The following is a 14,135-nucleotide window of genomic DNA, read 5'->3' as shown; positions in this document are numbered from 1 at the left end:
CTCCTGTTTACTGGAACAATAACAAAGGCCTTTGATCGCAGGAGGGCCGTTTATGTTGCATTAGGTATTCAAAAGTGTTAAGAGTTATTGGACAAACTGTGCCAGTAGAGTGTCCTACGAGCCAACCTTCTCACCTGGACCCTTACCCACAGATATCACAGCTTCCTGGTTGTAGCTGATTAATGAGGGCCGTTTTAATGATGATGATCTTTGGCAGGAACAGTAAAATCAATTGTGTGCACAAAGCCGTGCACAGCACAGCTGCTCTGCCACAACATCCTGTTTCGCAAACTACAGGACGATGCTGCAAGATCAGCAAGGGAAACCCGATGTGTCGCTGCAGCCACAGTTCACGGTTACAACCCTTTCCGGACAACCTTTTTAGGTACACTATCAAAGCCACGCCAAAAATAATTTTAAACATTTGCTACTTGTAACGTTTCCCAGGTTTTAGGTCATACTCTTTGATGCAGCGTATACTGGCATATAGTAAACATTCATACATGCCCTGTGTAGGTAGCATAACACAGTTATTGACTTCACAACGTAGTCGGCACAATGAACAAGGAAGACAGAGATTTCACGGTAATTAAGAGATTTGTTTAAACATATTCCACGCCGAAGTGGACACTGTTTGTTAAATTCTTGAATAAAGTCCTCATTAAGTTGACATTCAGCGTAGGACCACGGATATGAAACAAAGCTTTATACCGCTCGAATTATAAACGGAGTTCGGTTGGTCATTTCTATCTACTCGTACGAACTGTATTTACGGTAACACCCTGCGCGCATAATCAGAAGATTTGTCAGGAAGTGCAGGAACAGTTCGTGCCGCCTGAGTCCGGGGCATCCCTCCGGTGCTGTGACTGTAACACACCGGTGGAGCGGAGCTGTCACACCGCCTTCCCCATCCTTACCTTCCCGTGCTTTGAGCAGCACAGTGTTGGCCACGATGTTCTCGAGCTCCATGTTAATGCTGTGCGGGCTTACAGCAGCGGCAGCACACCGAGCTCCAGGTCCCCCCCGGCGGCTTCAATCACAGTTATCCTCTGCCAAGCACCGTCCACCGCCACCACCTCCTCCCACCGCCCAGCCAAGGAGGAAAAACTCCGTTCTGCTTTCGCGCAGACCCGTCCGGTGACAGTCCGCGCCCCTCCTCTCCTCTTTCTCCTCCTGTTACTCCTCCTCCTCGCTCCATCACTCCGCCCTGAAGCTGCTGTCAGAGAGGAGGAAATAAAGCAGACTTCTCACTCTGTTACAAAGGCGCGTTTAAGGAAATAAGCATCATAATATCAAAGGCAGATAGCTCACTCTGCTCATATCTAATGCTTCGGTTTTGAGCCCCGAAGTGTGTGTTAGTTAAAGAAGCAATTTAAAGGTATTAGAGCATGCTAGCAACCATACCATTAGAGTTTGAGTTATATTACAACAAACTTTACTTAAACATCAATTTAAAAAAGACCGAGTGGCATAATTTATAATGGACGCTTTACCAGAGACGGAACTGGTCTCTGATAGCGCTTTATGACTTTAAGCTAACCGTTTAACCATTTAATCATTTAGTACTGTTAGCTAAGCATTTAATTACCTTTGGTTCACCGTTCAGTACTTTTAGCCATTTATAACAGATTATTACTTTTAATTCATTTGGTTAACTGTCTTTTATTTTTAGTTAACAGTGTATTACCTTTAGCTGACCGTGTAATCTGTTATTTTTAGCTGTTTCGTTCCTTTCTTTACATTAGCATTTTATAAATTTTTTGCTACCTGTGTTATTTATTATTTTTAGTTAGCTGTTTATTACATTTAGCTAACTGTTTCATTTGTTACTTTACATTAATAGTTTATTACTTTACTACCTGTTGTATTTATTATATTTAGCTAAGTCTTTATTACATTTATCTAAATAATAACTGCAGCTCCATGAACACGCACAGCTGTGGTTCCAGCTGCCTCTGTAGTTCTGCAAACTTTGACCCCCACAGAGTTGAGCCTTTCAGTTCAATCAGCTTACCTAAATCAATTTAAGACTTAGGTAAGTTTAACACAATTTAACTGCAAACATTTGTGCAAATCCTCTTGAAAATAACTAAAATTACTTTTTTCTACTTTTACTTATTAAACCCATTCAGTTCAGTTTGGACTCGTTTCTTAGAATCAGAAGAGCCTCCAGGAGCTCCGGCTTACAATGTATGAATTGAAATTCCACTGCTGTGGGAAATTTAAACTTTCATAAGTCATCTGAACTTTTATTGTTTCCTGTAATATTGAAGACAGTGTGTGTTTGTGTGAACTGTACGGGAAATATGTGTCTACTACTGTAACTGCTAGTAGATCTACTGCTTGTGGTACTATTTGCATATATTTATTGATGTTTCTTTGTTATCATATGTCATTTAGCTATTTGTGAATTTAAGTGGTAATATTGTGCAGGTAAACTTGCTTTATTAATATGTAAAGTTTATTGATATAGTGCTTTTTAAGATGAGGACATGTCAAAAAGTGCTTTAGAAACGTATTAAAAAATGGTGAGATAATCACCTGAATCCAGTAGAACAATACAAAACACCCAAGCGACTGGTATTTAAAGAGACTGTAGGCTGCTCCTCAGGTTTGGCACTAAAGTCTGATATATATTAGATTTCAGGAGGATTGTGTCAGTATTTCTACTTTGGTGTTTCTCACCAAGAAAACTATGAGAAGAAACTCAGATCATCAGCAGGGTTTTAACCTTTAAGCAAACAGGCAGGAGGGTTTAAGTGCAGATTTTATTTATATCTGATCAATAATGAATAATGACGACTCTGAGGATGTCTGGATTTCAGCGCTGTGAGTCTCTGAGCAGGTGTGGAGTAGGTTAGATCACACTGACCTCTGGATGTTTCAGTCATCAGCTGCAGGTTCTCAGCTCTGACTCAGCAGCTCAGAAAAACATGATGTCAAGCATCTCATTTAAAAATAAAGATCCTCTCAAATCACCACAGAAAAATGACGTAGAAAACACCGGGCTTGTTTTTAGATGCTATTACAGGTTTGTTACATGGTGGTGTAATGAACGATACTGCTCGTGTTTAAGGATCCGTTTGTGTTGGATAATTGTTTTGTCAAGTGAAAAAACAGGATTTTGACTTTTAGCAGTGGATAAAAAAGCTGGAAGTTGTAATTCTGATTTATAATCAAAGTATTCATGAATGAATTATTCATGGCATGTTCACAGTCACATACATGACATGGATGAAAATTATAGATTGATCGACGTGTAAACCAATTTAATGCTGAAGCCTTTGATATATTAATGACCTATATTGTTGTTGGGTAGCTTGCTAATGCAATTTATCTGCAAGATAAGATACTAAAGGTTTAAAATAAATGATGCATTATTTGCATCCAACATACAGGAGAGTAGAAGAAAACAGCATAACATGGGAATATGTTACAATGTTACAGTGAGTGAATGGTTGTACCTTCTTTCTGCTCTCATCCACTGTAAGATTAACTCTGATCCAGCGGCTTGTTGGGATGGGAGACCCACACGCCCCCTTCTGGACTCACCTCTGTTAATATCTTAGCAATTTGGCATAACATACAGTAAACTTAAAACTTTCTATTTTTTTTAAGTTTTTCCGCAAAATTATTTGAATTATTTGATTTATAAAATAATTGCTTTAAGCAGAGAAAATAATTTCTTCGTTTATATTTTTATTTTTTATGTCACATTATTTTGTAAATATTAAAATGTGTTTATTTTCTCCTGTACTATATTCTTTTTTATTTTATTTTATTTTGTTTTTACAGGTGGACTCTGTACATTCTGAAAAAAATGAGAAAAGAAAAGCGGTTGGGTTGGAGGGGTGTGGCCTAGTCGTCACATGACCTGCACAAACCAAACACGTGCTTCCTGTTGCTGCCCGCACGTTGCCTGTTCCTTTCTGATTTTTTGAGCCACAGTAAGAAGAATACAAAGTTTGCGGCTCTGAAAACGGAGGAAAATCTCTAAAATGCCGCGAGCCAAGCAGTCAGCGCGGAGGAAGAAGTTTGACTACAACCGGAACCGGAAGAACGTGAAGACGAAGAACAAGAAGAAGTCGAACCCGAGGATCGAGCAGTGAGTGTTAGCATGTGTGCTAATATTAGTAGGAATGATGCAAAAACACGTTGTTAAAGCTGCAGCCAAAACATATCAGTGCCCCGAGAGTCGACTAATTGATTGATCGAGTACATTAATTCACCTGTGTTTAAAGTTGATTGGTCCTATTTGTTCAAGAAATGTTCCATTTAGATAAACTCTTCATAAAAGAGAGTATTTTATACTTTTAACACAAGTATCTGAGTGAACTGAATAGTTGTCATGAAATCAGCTGTTTGATGTTAGAGGATGAATGTACAGAGGCCCACTAAAACCTCACCTGCTGTTTTTAATGCAGTTGTTTGAGTGATACACAGACGGAGGATGGAAATGATCATTAGTGACGGTGGCAGGCACTAAAATGTCCTCTTTTATCTGAACCAACAACTGAAATGTTGCAACAGATGTGCAGGGTGTCTTTAAAAATGCTGAGAAAACTGGACAAGTCATGTCCTTAAGAAATGGAAGGAAAATAAATCCCGCAAAGACCTGACACAGGGCCTGAGAGATGGATCTGCGGTTTACTGGCTGTCAGGAAGTCATTGTTAACGGAGGGAAACAGGAAGATTGGGCTGAGGTTTGCCAGTTATCCAAACACTGGACTGAAAATCAGTGGCAGCAGATCTGATGGAGGGATTATTCCCCATCATCACTCCATCAGAGGAGCCTCTGTGATGGTTTGGAGCTGCATTTCAGCCAGTGGAGCTGGGTATCTTGGCAACACCGTTAAAAAGTACCATTAGATTTTGATCCACCACGCAGATCATCTGGAAAGCATCTGATTGGCAACGGTTGCATCTGTCAGCATGACAGTGATCTCAGTGTCAGTGCAGTAAAAGCATATCTGGATAGAACAGCATCAGTCATGGATCGGCCTCCTCGAGCCAAGACCTCGACATTATTGAAGCACTGTGGGGTCATGAAAGTGAAAGGAACAAAAGAAGAGCTTTGAATGTCCTCAGAAAGCTTGGCGAAGTATTCCTGAAGACCTCTTAAAGAAAATACAGGCTGTGTTGGACGACTAAGGGCTTCATGACAAATGTCGATTACATGCATCTTTGCACGTTTCAGTAAATCTTGAGGTGGCCCAAGAACTTTAACGTTTGATTAGTAATAAATCTGGTGAATAACTGTTCCTTTGCATTAAAGACTCGATTCTACAGACAAAGTTGTGCTCTTGGTCACGTGCTAGGCTGCAGTAGATGAGCTGTTCTCATGTCTAACGTGTTGTCGTTGTCAGATCTCAGATTCGAAATGCGTGGGACGACAACAAGTCCGTCGCCAGGAACCTGCAGGAGATGGGTCTGGCTTTTGATCCTAACCGCTCTCTGCCCATAAAACAGCAGAAGGTAAGAGACTGCGCACAGTTTAGGTCTCGGATCTCTTTAGCTGCGCTTAATTTGCTCTAAAAACATGTTTTAGATGCAGTAAGGGTCCAAAGTCAGTTTCGAAACATAAATGTGAATTTATTCATAAATTCTGGTTGTGAATGTTTATATTTTATTCAGGTCTTCTATCCAATCTTTCTAATCATCTGTCATTCAGTTTTGGTGAGCCTGTGTGAATTAGCCTCAGGTCTTAGCTGACAGGACTGGCACCGGCGTGGTCTTCTGCCGCTGTAGCACATCTGCTTCAAGCAGTATGCACCCAGAGATGGTCCTCCGCCTACCTTGGCTGTAATGATTGGTTTTTGGCTCATTAGATATTTGTGTTAACGAGCAGCTGAGGTGGTGTACCTAATGAAGTGGTGTGTGAGTGTAGAGCTAAAGATGAAAGTGATTAAATTAGTCATATTTATAGCAACTGCAAACACCTGAAATGAAGGAATGACCTCAGGTTTTTGCTATAAATTCTGTTAGTGTTAAAAACAACCAGCACATTAAACTTGCAGCATGTTTGTGTTGACGTCCTGCAAATGTTAGTTTGAGCCTGAAGGGGGCGACAGAGTGTTAATTATGAAGTCTGCACTCAGCCTGAGATGTTTGATTGCTCCAGGTTTCAGACAGAAACAGAGATGCTACCTCCTGAATTTATCCCGGCTGATGTTTTACAGCTGCTCGTGTTTTTAATTAATCACCGCTGCCGTTTCAACCCGGGGCTAAACCGAGTGAATGCCGGCCTGCGGGCTGCGCTTTGTTTTCCAGCAGCCTTCAGACATTCAGACGTTTTCATTTTGTTCTCCTGTGACGGCGACTAAATGATGAATTCGTGTCTTCCCCCCGGGCTCGGCGGCGAGGACACTTAAACGGTTTTGTCTCCCGAAACGTCGTCGCAGATGAGATAAAGCACATTTCACAGCTGTCATCGCGTCGCATTACGGTGGAAGACGGATGATTATGTTTATTAACCCAGAGTCCAAACAGGCTGCCTGATGACCTTCATTGTGTTTTTCTTCCACGCGTGCAGCTCCCCCGGGAAGACAAGAAGCCTGCCGTCGTCACCAAACCCTTCATCGTACAGCGTGAGTGTCTCCTCCTCATGTACATGAATGTCTGCTTCACTTCATCCTGCAGGTGACAGGAAACGCTAAACCAAACCCCACCTGCTCATTTATTCATTTATTCTTCTTTTATCTGGAGCCAGGAGCTGTGTGTCCATGATGTCAGCATGTTTTTCTGTCACACTTTCTATGATTTAGGGATGATTTCTAGTTCATTGGCTCCGATCAACGTGAGAATAAGATGTGATCTTATAAAGACAATAAGTCGATGGAGAAGCAGTAAGTTTACAGGGCGATGCCAAGATTGATAAATGACAATAAGAGAACAACAGAAAGGTCGGTGACCTCAGCAGAGGCATCCCGGCCTGCTCATTCAGATGTGGAGGGTTGTCGTCCCGACTCTGGACTCCGTCTGAGGGTCTGATGTCTTCACCCTGAGTCTGAGTCTATTCACCTTTCTGAGGTGCAGGTGAGGGCAGGAACGTAGATCGGCGCTCGTCTCCGTCACTAACGTAGCCCAACAGAGGCCACTGAGCCGGCCGCTGCACAGAGCCCGAGGAGGGTTTGTTGTGTTCAGAGTTGGCTGGATGCTGCTCACCACGGCTCGTTTAAAGCCTGCTCGTGGATGCCAACCAGGCTGTGCTTCTAGGATTTAGCAAATATTCCCAAACACTTCATCCGTACACCGGTCTGTCCGGTTCAGCTCGTGAGCTCGACCACGAGGCAGCCAGAGTGGGTAGCAAATCTGTAAAATTACAGAATAAGTTCTGTTAGCTCGTCGTCCAGATTGGGGGATTTTTCCATAATAGTGAAAAAAAAAACTTTACTGCCATTTAATCGTTTATCTATTTTTTTATTCCTTCAGTATGAGCGGCTGTGGAGAGGTCTTTATCAACGGGACAACTGTACAGTTCATGAAAAACAGTTAAACGTCGAGAGTTTGTCCAGTGGGCCGGATCCTGGCCCACGGGCCTTATGTTGGACCCCTCTGATGTAGGGGGTCTTCTGATTGTTGGCATTTCTCAGTATCGTTGTGGTCGTCACCTTACAATATAAAGCACATGGTTAACAATGTGACTTGTAGTGTGAAGCACTTTGAGCGGACAGACACTTTGGAAATACACGAGCATGGTGAGTTGACCGTTACCGTGGCGCTGGGGCGGGGTCAGGATAAATCGTCCTCGGCTGCTGCTGCTTAATGACATGTCAGTGTTTTTAATGACGGCTTCTTCACTTCACTTCCAAAAGTCTTTTCATGTTGCGCGCTCTGTGAACGCAGCCTAATTAAACTGAAGCCGTGTTTCACTTCTGTGTGTTTGTTGTGATGTTATAGAAGCAGCAGCTGCAGATTCACCGTTTTTATTTCCAACCTGTGGCAAGGTCGCAGCTCGGAAACGCTCGTCTGCGTCGGCAACCTTATTTCAGTTTGCATATTTACCTTCTTCCTGTTAAACCTGAGAAGAGTGTTTTTGTTCTTCTTCTTTGGTTTGTGTGAGCAGAGCTGGAGGCAGAGGCCAGCCTCCCCGGCAAAGACACCAAGACGTTATCGACCGACCTGATCGAATACGTTCAGCACATGATCCGAGAGCACAGCCAGGACTACAAGGTAAGAACGACCAAGCTTGGACCACAGTGACTTTCATCTGGATTTAACAGTAAATTACAGCTCCTTCATTTTACGGCCAATTTCCTGAGTTATTCATGAAAGTTTCACAAAAATGGGCAGGTACTGACAGTAAAAGGTCAGAAACCCCCAAGTGACCGTTACTCATGTGCGTCACCCATGGTCTCTGCAAGAGGCATCCCATATCTGCACCTGTAACAGCCTCGAAGCACGTCAGGGCCTGCTTTATCTTATTTAAAGGGGAGATAGGCCGGAGCATGTGTCATCTTTGTGTTTCATGAGCCTGTAACTCAGAAAATAATCACGTTATGAGGATAAATATTAAATATACTGCAGTTATTGCACAGAAAAATCACCTGATTCTGAGGGGGTCGGATCAGAGGCATTGATTGTTGTAGTTTTTTATACTTGGAATAACCCTGAAGTGACTTGGATAAACAGAGCAGTGTGTGGCAGAGGTTTAAACCGAGCTTTTATTAGAAAAATGACTCATTAAAATGAATTTTCAACAGTTGCTTTAGATGAGACTGAGTCACCGCCGGGAGCGCTGCCAAGCCAGAGTCAGTCAATAAGAGGGGATATTGTGAGTGTGGATTTTTCTCTGTACAATGAAACGTCCTTCACGGAGAAATTTTCCACCCTCGACTTTTTGAGCCGAATGTGTCAGCTGGAGCTTCGCACTGAGAGAACGTGTCGGCAGATTCAAGGGTTTTATTGCAGTTCAGACCCGAGTTTATACTTCTGCTCCCATCAAAGTGATGCTTTTTTTATTTCGCACAGCAACCGTGTGTGAAAAGTAGTCAATAAAGAGAAGCTGAAAAGTGTGTTCATGCAAATATCGTCGGGTCTGCCGTGACATGTTTATAATGGGACTTCTGCTCCTGAACCTCTGCGCACAGCGTCTGCAGGTCGGGGCTGTACGAAGTCTGTTTCATCTTTACGCAGGACTGTAAGCTGTCGTCTGTGAGGCGTGAGCGGTGTTTGTTTTTAACATAGTTCACGGTGGAGAACAGCTGCTGACATAATGTGGATCCGAAGATCCATAATTGGCCTACCTGGGGTTGAAAGTCTCGATAAATGCACGGCGTTTCGTACACCGGCTTCTGCGAGTGTGACGCTTATTTTGAGTGATGAAAAAATAATAGAATATAATTTTATTTTTATATTTCAATATCACAATAATCTTCCAATTTAGAACTACAAGTTAAAAAAGAACTGACATAAATAACATGCACTTCAGTTAAATGCTTCTAACTTATTTTCCCAAACCACGCGGAGCCGCACTATACGGACTGAGGAGCCGCAGGTTGCCGACCCTGCTGTAGGGTCTTTGGCTTACAGTATCAACCACGTCGAGAGGAATTTTGTTGGGATTATGTGTAAACAAAATTGAAAAAGAAAAGTCCTGGTGCAGAACAGCCGTCATCTCCCGGCTCTTTGTATAATAATATTTCATACAAGGTGTTCATCACAGATTCTCATTAGGAGGGACTTTTGGCTGCCTCTCCAGTGAGTCATTCATCCAAAGACTGACTCCAGCTCCACCTTCCTGGGCGCAGTCGGGCTGCACATGAACCAGTCCTCCACTGGTTGCAGGGTCTTTTTAGGGAGATCCTTTAATTTTCCGCAGAAGAAAGACTTCAGTTGACAGTTGTAGTCGAGTGGATGGGGGAGCTGGAGTCGGTCCAAAGGATGAGAGACTCACTGGAAAGGAAGCTGAAAAATGTTGAAAACGACTTGGACAGCAAGTTAGCTGGTGTCTGAAAGCACAAGCTGGTTAGCTGAACAAGAAGGTTATCTTACAGGCGATCATGCAGGAATAAAAATTAAAGATCAGCACGTTGCTGAGAGTTAAACTGACCACTTGTTTTCTAATACAGCATGGATCCATTATTTAAACGAAGACCCATCAGTCAGTGGAAAACGAGCAAGATGCTGACAGTAAAAATGTTAATGTTCACAGAGGAAGGCTCTCTCACGCTGCTGTCCCTTCCTTCCCCGCTCTGCAGGCGATGGCCAGAGACGAGAAGAACTACTACCAGGACACGCCCAAACAGATCAAGAGGAAAATCAGCGAGTATAAACGCTGCCACCCGCAGCACTACGAGGCCTTCGTCAGCTCGCTCGCAGCTCCAGAGCCGATGGTCCAGTAGAAGATCTGCTGTGGGTCTGAGGAAGTGGACTGTGGACATTCAGACTGAGGTCGAGTGTTTGGACGGAGAGTAAAATACCGGAGCTGTCGGCGAGTGCCGAGGAAACACGTCCATGTTCTGGTTTCTCTCTCCTGTTGTATTTTTAATTGAGTCATTTTGTTTCAGGATTTATTCGTTCCTTCTTGTGAAAGTCAAACATGACTGAAATGAGATTTTTAATCATTTAAACCCCTTGAAACTCGTCCAGCAGGTGTGGGTTTTTTCCCTCTCTGGGATAAAAGTATTTCAGTTTCCTCCATAATCCTCATAAACCACAGGAGGACCCGAACATCCAAGTAAAATCATGAAAAATGGATCTATTTTTATTGGTGTGTTAATTGATTTCTGTTTTTATTCCCAAGCAAACCAAAGTCCGAAACCACGAGACAAGAATGATCTGTGCAGAGATCGAATATCAAGTGAGATGCTAAAATAAAGAAGTTGGTGAATGTTTTTACTGATAAATAGCAAATATGTGAGCGTTTTTTGAGCCAGAAATAAAAGTCGGGATGATTGTTCAAAGAGTTTCTGGATGTGACCAGAAACAACAGATCAAAATATTTTTGCTGATTTGGAGGAGAGCTCTACAAAAATGTTAACGCCGTGTGAAAGCGTGACCCAGATCTTGCTTTTGGCGTGGCTCTAAAGACCTAAAATTACATTGCACAGCTCTGTTTTAAGCAATTCTTCTTTAAGTGATGGGAACTACGTAAGGATTATTTCAAACTGTCAATCATGCAAAGCTCCTTAAGCAGAGTCCAATAGTAGAAACATGGAGATTTGAAACAAGTCTTTAATCAGCTCTCGAGCTGATTCAAACAACTTGTTGAAAGGCTTTAAAAATTCCACCAATAAGGGAGCGCACGGGAAAAATATTTTGTGATTTATTTCTTTTTTGTGCACAGTGTGTTGTAAACTAAATTCTCGTTGCAGTGGAGTTCAGCTTCAGTCTTTGTTTTAATTGTGTTCAAATGCAGAGGAAGTTTGTTCACTGTGTTTAGGTAGAAACCTCATTAGAGTCTGGTTTTACTCTTTTACTGAACACGCAAGTGTTTAATATAAACGTACACGTTAATTTGAGTGTTTGATACGAGATTAATTCTGCAGTAGAAGCCGAATCAGGATGTCTTAAATTTAAAAACATGTTTTAATCGGACGCTCGAAGTGCTTCACCGTCTTTGAAAAACCTGCAGGAGACGACAGTTTAATCAGTGGAGATGGAAGTGAGGACAGACACGATGACCCTGAGGCGAACGGGAGATGTGTGATAACAGACAGGTCGTGATGTCCTTTTGAAGAAAGGGAAACACGCGTCCGTGAGCTCCTCTGAAGACAGGCTAGGTCTAATGAATCAGCCTGTATTCAGTGAATCCCATTAACAGACCTCCACGTCGTCCTAATGATTTATTTTTTAAAGGTGCTCTCATGAAGTGTTTTATTTTACAGGGCTGGGGGGTTTGAACAAAGGAGACAAAACGCAGTTATTTTAATGACCAAAAGGGGGCGGCGACTGTGAGACGATGGCCCCGCTGAGCCATGATGAGTTCAAGGGCTCAGCTTCTAGTTTGTTGTCTTCATGACTACGTTGTGATACTGATGATGTAGATTATGGTCTCCATTAGTCAGAAAGGCAGATAAACCAAGTAATTTACTCACTGGGTAACCAATGAACGTTCAGCGTCCCTCAGTTTCACAGCCCGCCTCTCGCTCTTCACGACAATCAACCCAAGAGTTGCAAAAATGGTGGTTAAGGGTGGCTGGGTGGTCTTTATCAATAAGAAAAGCTGTAAAAGTCATGAAAATACAGTTAAAATTAAGGATCTATGCACTCCTTCTTATTCTAAAGCTGTGAGTCTTTGCCGGGTCGAGTTCTGCTCCTGGGGCTTATGTTTGACACCCCTCGCTTAAAATCTTAAATTCATGCTGTGGGAACACTGAACATCTGTCCCAGAGTTCATGGTAAAATGTCAAATTATCATGATAAGAAACAAAACCAAATAAATCCAAGATTAAATAAAATGATTGGGACACATCCTGGTTGGACCATGAAGGTGATGTTAACCAATCAGTCCTGTTCAATCCACACGTGCCTATGAATCCAAGTCATTTCCCTCCCTGTGTGAAACACTGATGGCAGATCTGCTGTAACATCTAATAATTCAGATATAACAAGGAAAAGTGTTTCTATTGTGATCATTTCTGAACTAATCGATCAAACGCTTACGTTTTGTGTTCATATATATATATCACGCCAGTTTTATGCACATGTGTATATATATATATATATATATGTGCATAAACCTGGCGTGATTCCTTTGATTCAGCAAAAAATAACTGATTATGAAATCATGACGAGTTTTTATGACCCCGTCTGTTAAACTGATAGACTAGGTAACATCTGGTTTGTACCTTTATCGTCTTTGGTTGTTGTTAGATTATCTCCTGCACGACAGCTAAACAACATCTTGACAAACTCTTCATCAGCTGTTTCACCTTCTGAGCTCTCATCAATCATTTACAGCCAAGAAAAAGATCTTTGGCGTGAGAGCAGGAACTTCTTATCTGAGGTCGTACTGAAGGAATGTCGGGCGTGATTGCTCAGTTTATAAATAAACACCGCTGCTTGTGAATTATTAACAGAGTCGTTCAGCGTGAAAATTCAGGACCTTTGTGGGTTTTTTTTACCAAGTTTGGTTTAAGACATTACTTCATATTTGTGTACAGTGTGTGCTGAGGAAATATTTGTATTTCCCCGGTTTGCAACCACCAGCATCCGCTGGTTGGCGAGTGGTTGCTGGAAATCACCAGGTGAGAAAGACCCCAAAGCTCGCAGATTACCTGTAAACACTCTGCAACTAAACTGAGGTCGTTTGGCTTCTAAGTAAAAACTGTCTTTTGAAATTCACAGTTTCAGCACAGCTCAGAGTAAATGGCGAATGTTGGGCTACCACAGCAATCTGTGGGCGACTAACATCATTTCAAGGAAGTTTTTGACTGGAGCACACTCTTTGCAACCAGCCCACCACCAGTGACAGCAACTTCCAGCAACCACTTGCTAACTGGTTAGGGAATGGTGGCTGCTGGGCCTGTGCAATCAATCAATGCAATCAATAAGAGCAACTCTGTGATTTGGATTTGATAAGGCTACCTTGATAAGGTTTGGGGGGTTTCTTTTGGCGTTATACTCATTCTTGTGCATTCTGTATATTCACTAGCATGCAAGGACATTCTTGTATCTGTTATATAACTGTTTTGGCAGATGCAGTTTCCTGGAAGTTACGTCATGTAACTTTCATGGAAGTCAGGTTTCACCCATGGTGCATCTCTTTCTAGGGCTGTTCGATATAACGATATATATCAGATGACAATATAAAAACGTCTATCGTTTGTTTCGTGGTGTCGCAAAATAAACTCTTTACGGCAACATTTTCTCATGGTTTTGATGTCACTGTAGTTATTATTAATGTCTTAAAGTTCTCTCTTTCTCTTATATTTAATAGAACCACACTACGGATGGACAAGCGCCTGTTTTTATGCTTTGTCGTTAGCAACAACGACGGTAAAACCATCGCGTGTCCGCTTGTTTATGTTCCACATAAACCTTTCACAATAAAGCTCAAGATCCTGTTGAGACTTTTCAAAATAAACTGAAACACGTGAAAGATGCAGAGTATTTACGGACGAGAAGTAAAAAAGAGCCGCCAGGTGCTAACAAATGAACCTTAGACTCAAACGTTAGAACAGCTTTTCCCC

General features: G+C 42.1%; 2 protein-coding genes across 2 annotated transcripts in view; one reads left to right on the top strand and one right to left on the bottom strand.

Moving 5' to 3' along the window:
- Positions 1 to 1,156, bottom strand: part of grk6 (G protein-coupled receptor kinase 6) — a 48,405-nt gene extending 47,249 nt beyond the window's left edge. Inside the window, exon 1 of the mRNA XM_005927891.3 lies at positions 918 to 1,156. Within this exon, the coding sequence (XP_005927953.1) occupies positions 918 to 969 (52 nt within the window). The 5' untranslated portion in view covers positions 970 to 1,156. The remainder of the gene's footprint in view (positions 1 to 917) is intronic.
- Positions 1,157 to 3,866: 2,710 nt separating this feature from the next.
- nop16 (NOP16 nucleolar protein homolog (yeast)) lies at positions 3,867 to 13,015 on the top strand. The gene is made up of 5 exons (XM_005927890.3): positions 3,867 to 4,105; positions 5,367 to 5,475; positions 6,533 to 6,587; positions 8,066 to 8,172; positions 10,200 to 13,015. The coding sequence occupies exons 1-5, from the start codon at positions 3,999 to 4,001 to the stop codon at positions 10,341 to 10,343; spliced, it is 522 nt and encodes a 173-aa protein (XP_005927952.1). The 5' UTR covers positions 3,867 to 3,998; the 3' UTR covers positions 10,344 to 13,015.
- Positions 13,016 to 14,135: the final 1,120 nt, after the last annotated feature.

The sequence above is a fragment of the Haplochromis burtoni genome, unplaced genomic scaffold (assembly GCF_018398535.1).
Source record: "Haplochromis burtoni strain Fernald_Lab_line unplaced genomic scaffold, NCSU_Asbu1 Contig_105, whole genome shotgun sequence".
Taxonomy (NCBI): domain Eukaryota; kingdom Metazoa; phylum Chordata; class Actinopteri; order Cichliformes; family Cichlidae; genus Haplochromis; species Haplochromis burtoni.
This window is presented reverse-complemented; position numbering and strand designations above follow the sequence as displayed.

Coding starts and splice junctions, on each gene's coding strand:
- nop16 (XM_005927890.3), top strand. CDS start 3,999: ATGCCGCGAGCCAAGCAGTCAGCGCGGAGGAAGAAGTTTGACTACAAC. Junction 4,106..5,366: donor TCGAACCCGAGGATCGAGCA/GTGAGTGTTAGC, acceptor TGTCGTTGTCAG/ATCTCAGATTCGAAATGCGT. Junction 5,476..6,532: donor TGCCCATAAAACAGCAGAAG/GTAAGAGACTGC, acceptor CCACGCGTGCAG/CTCCCCCGGGAAGACAAGAA.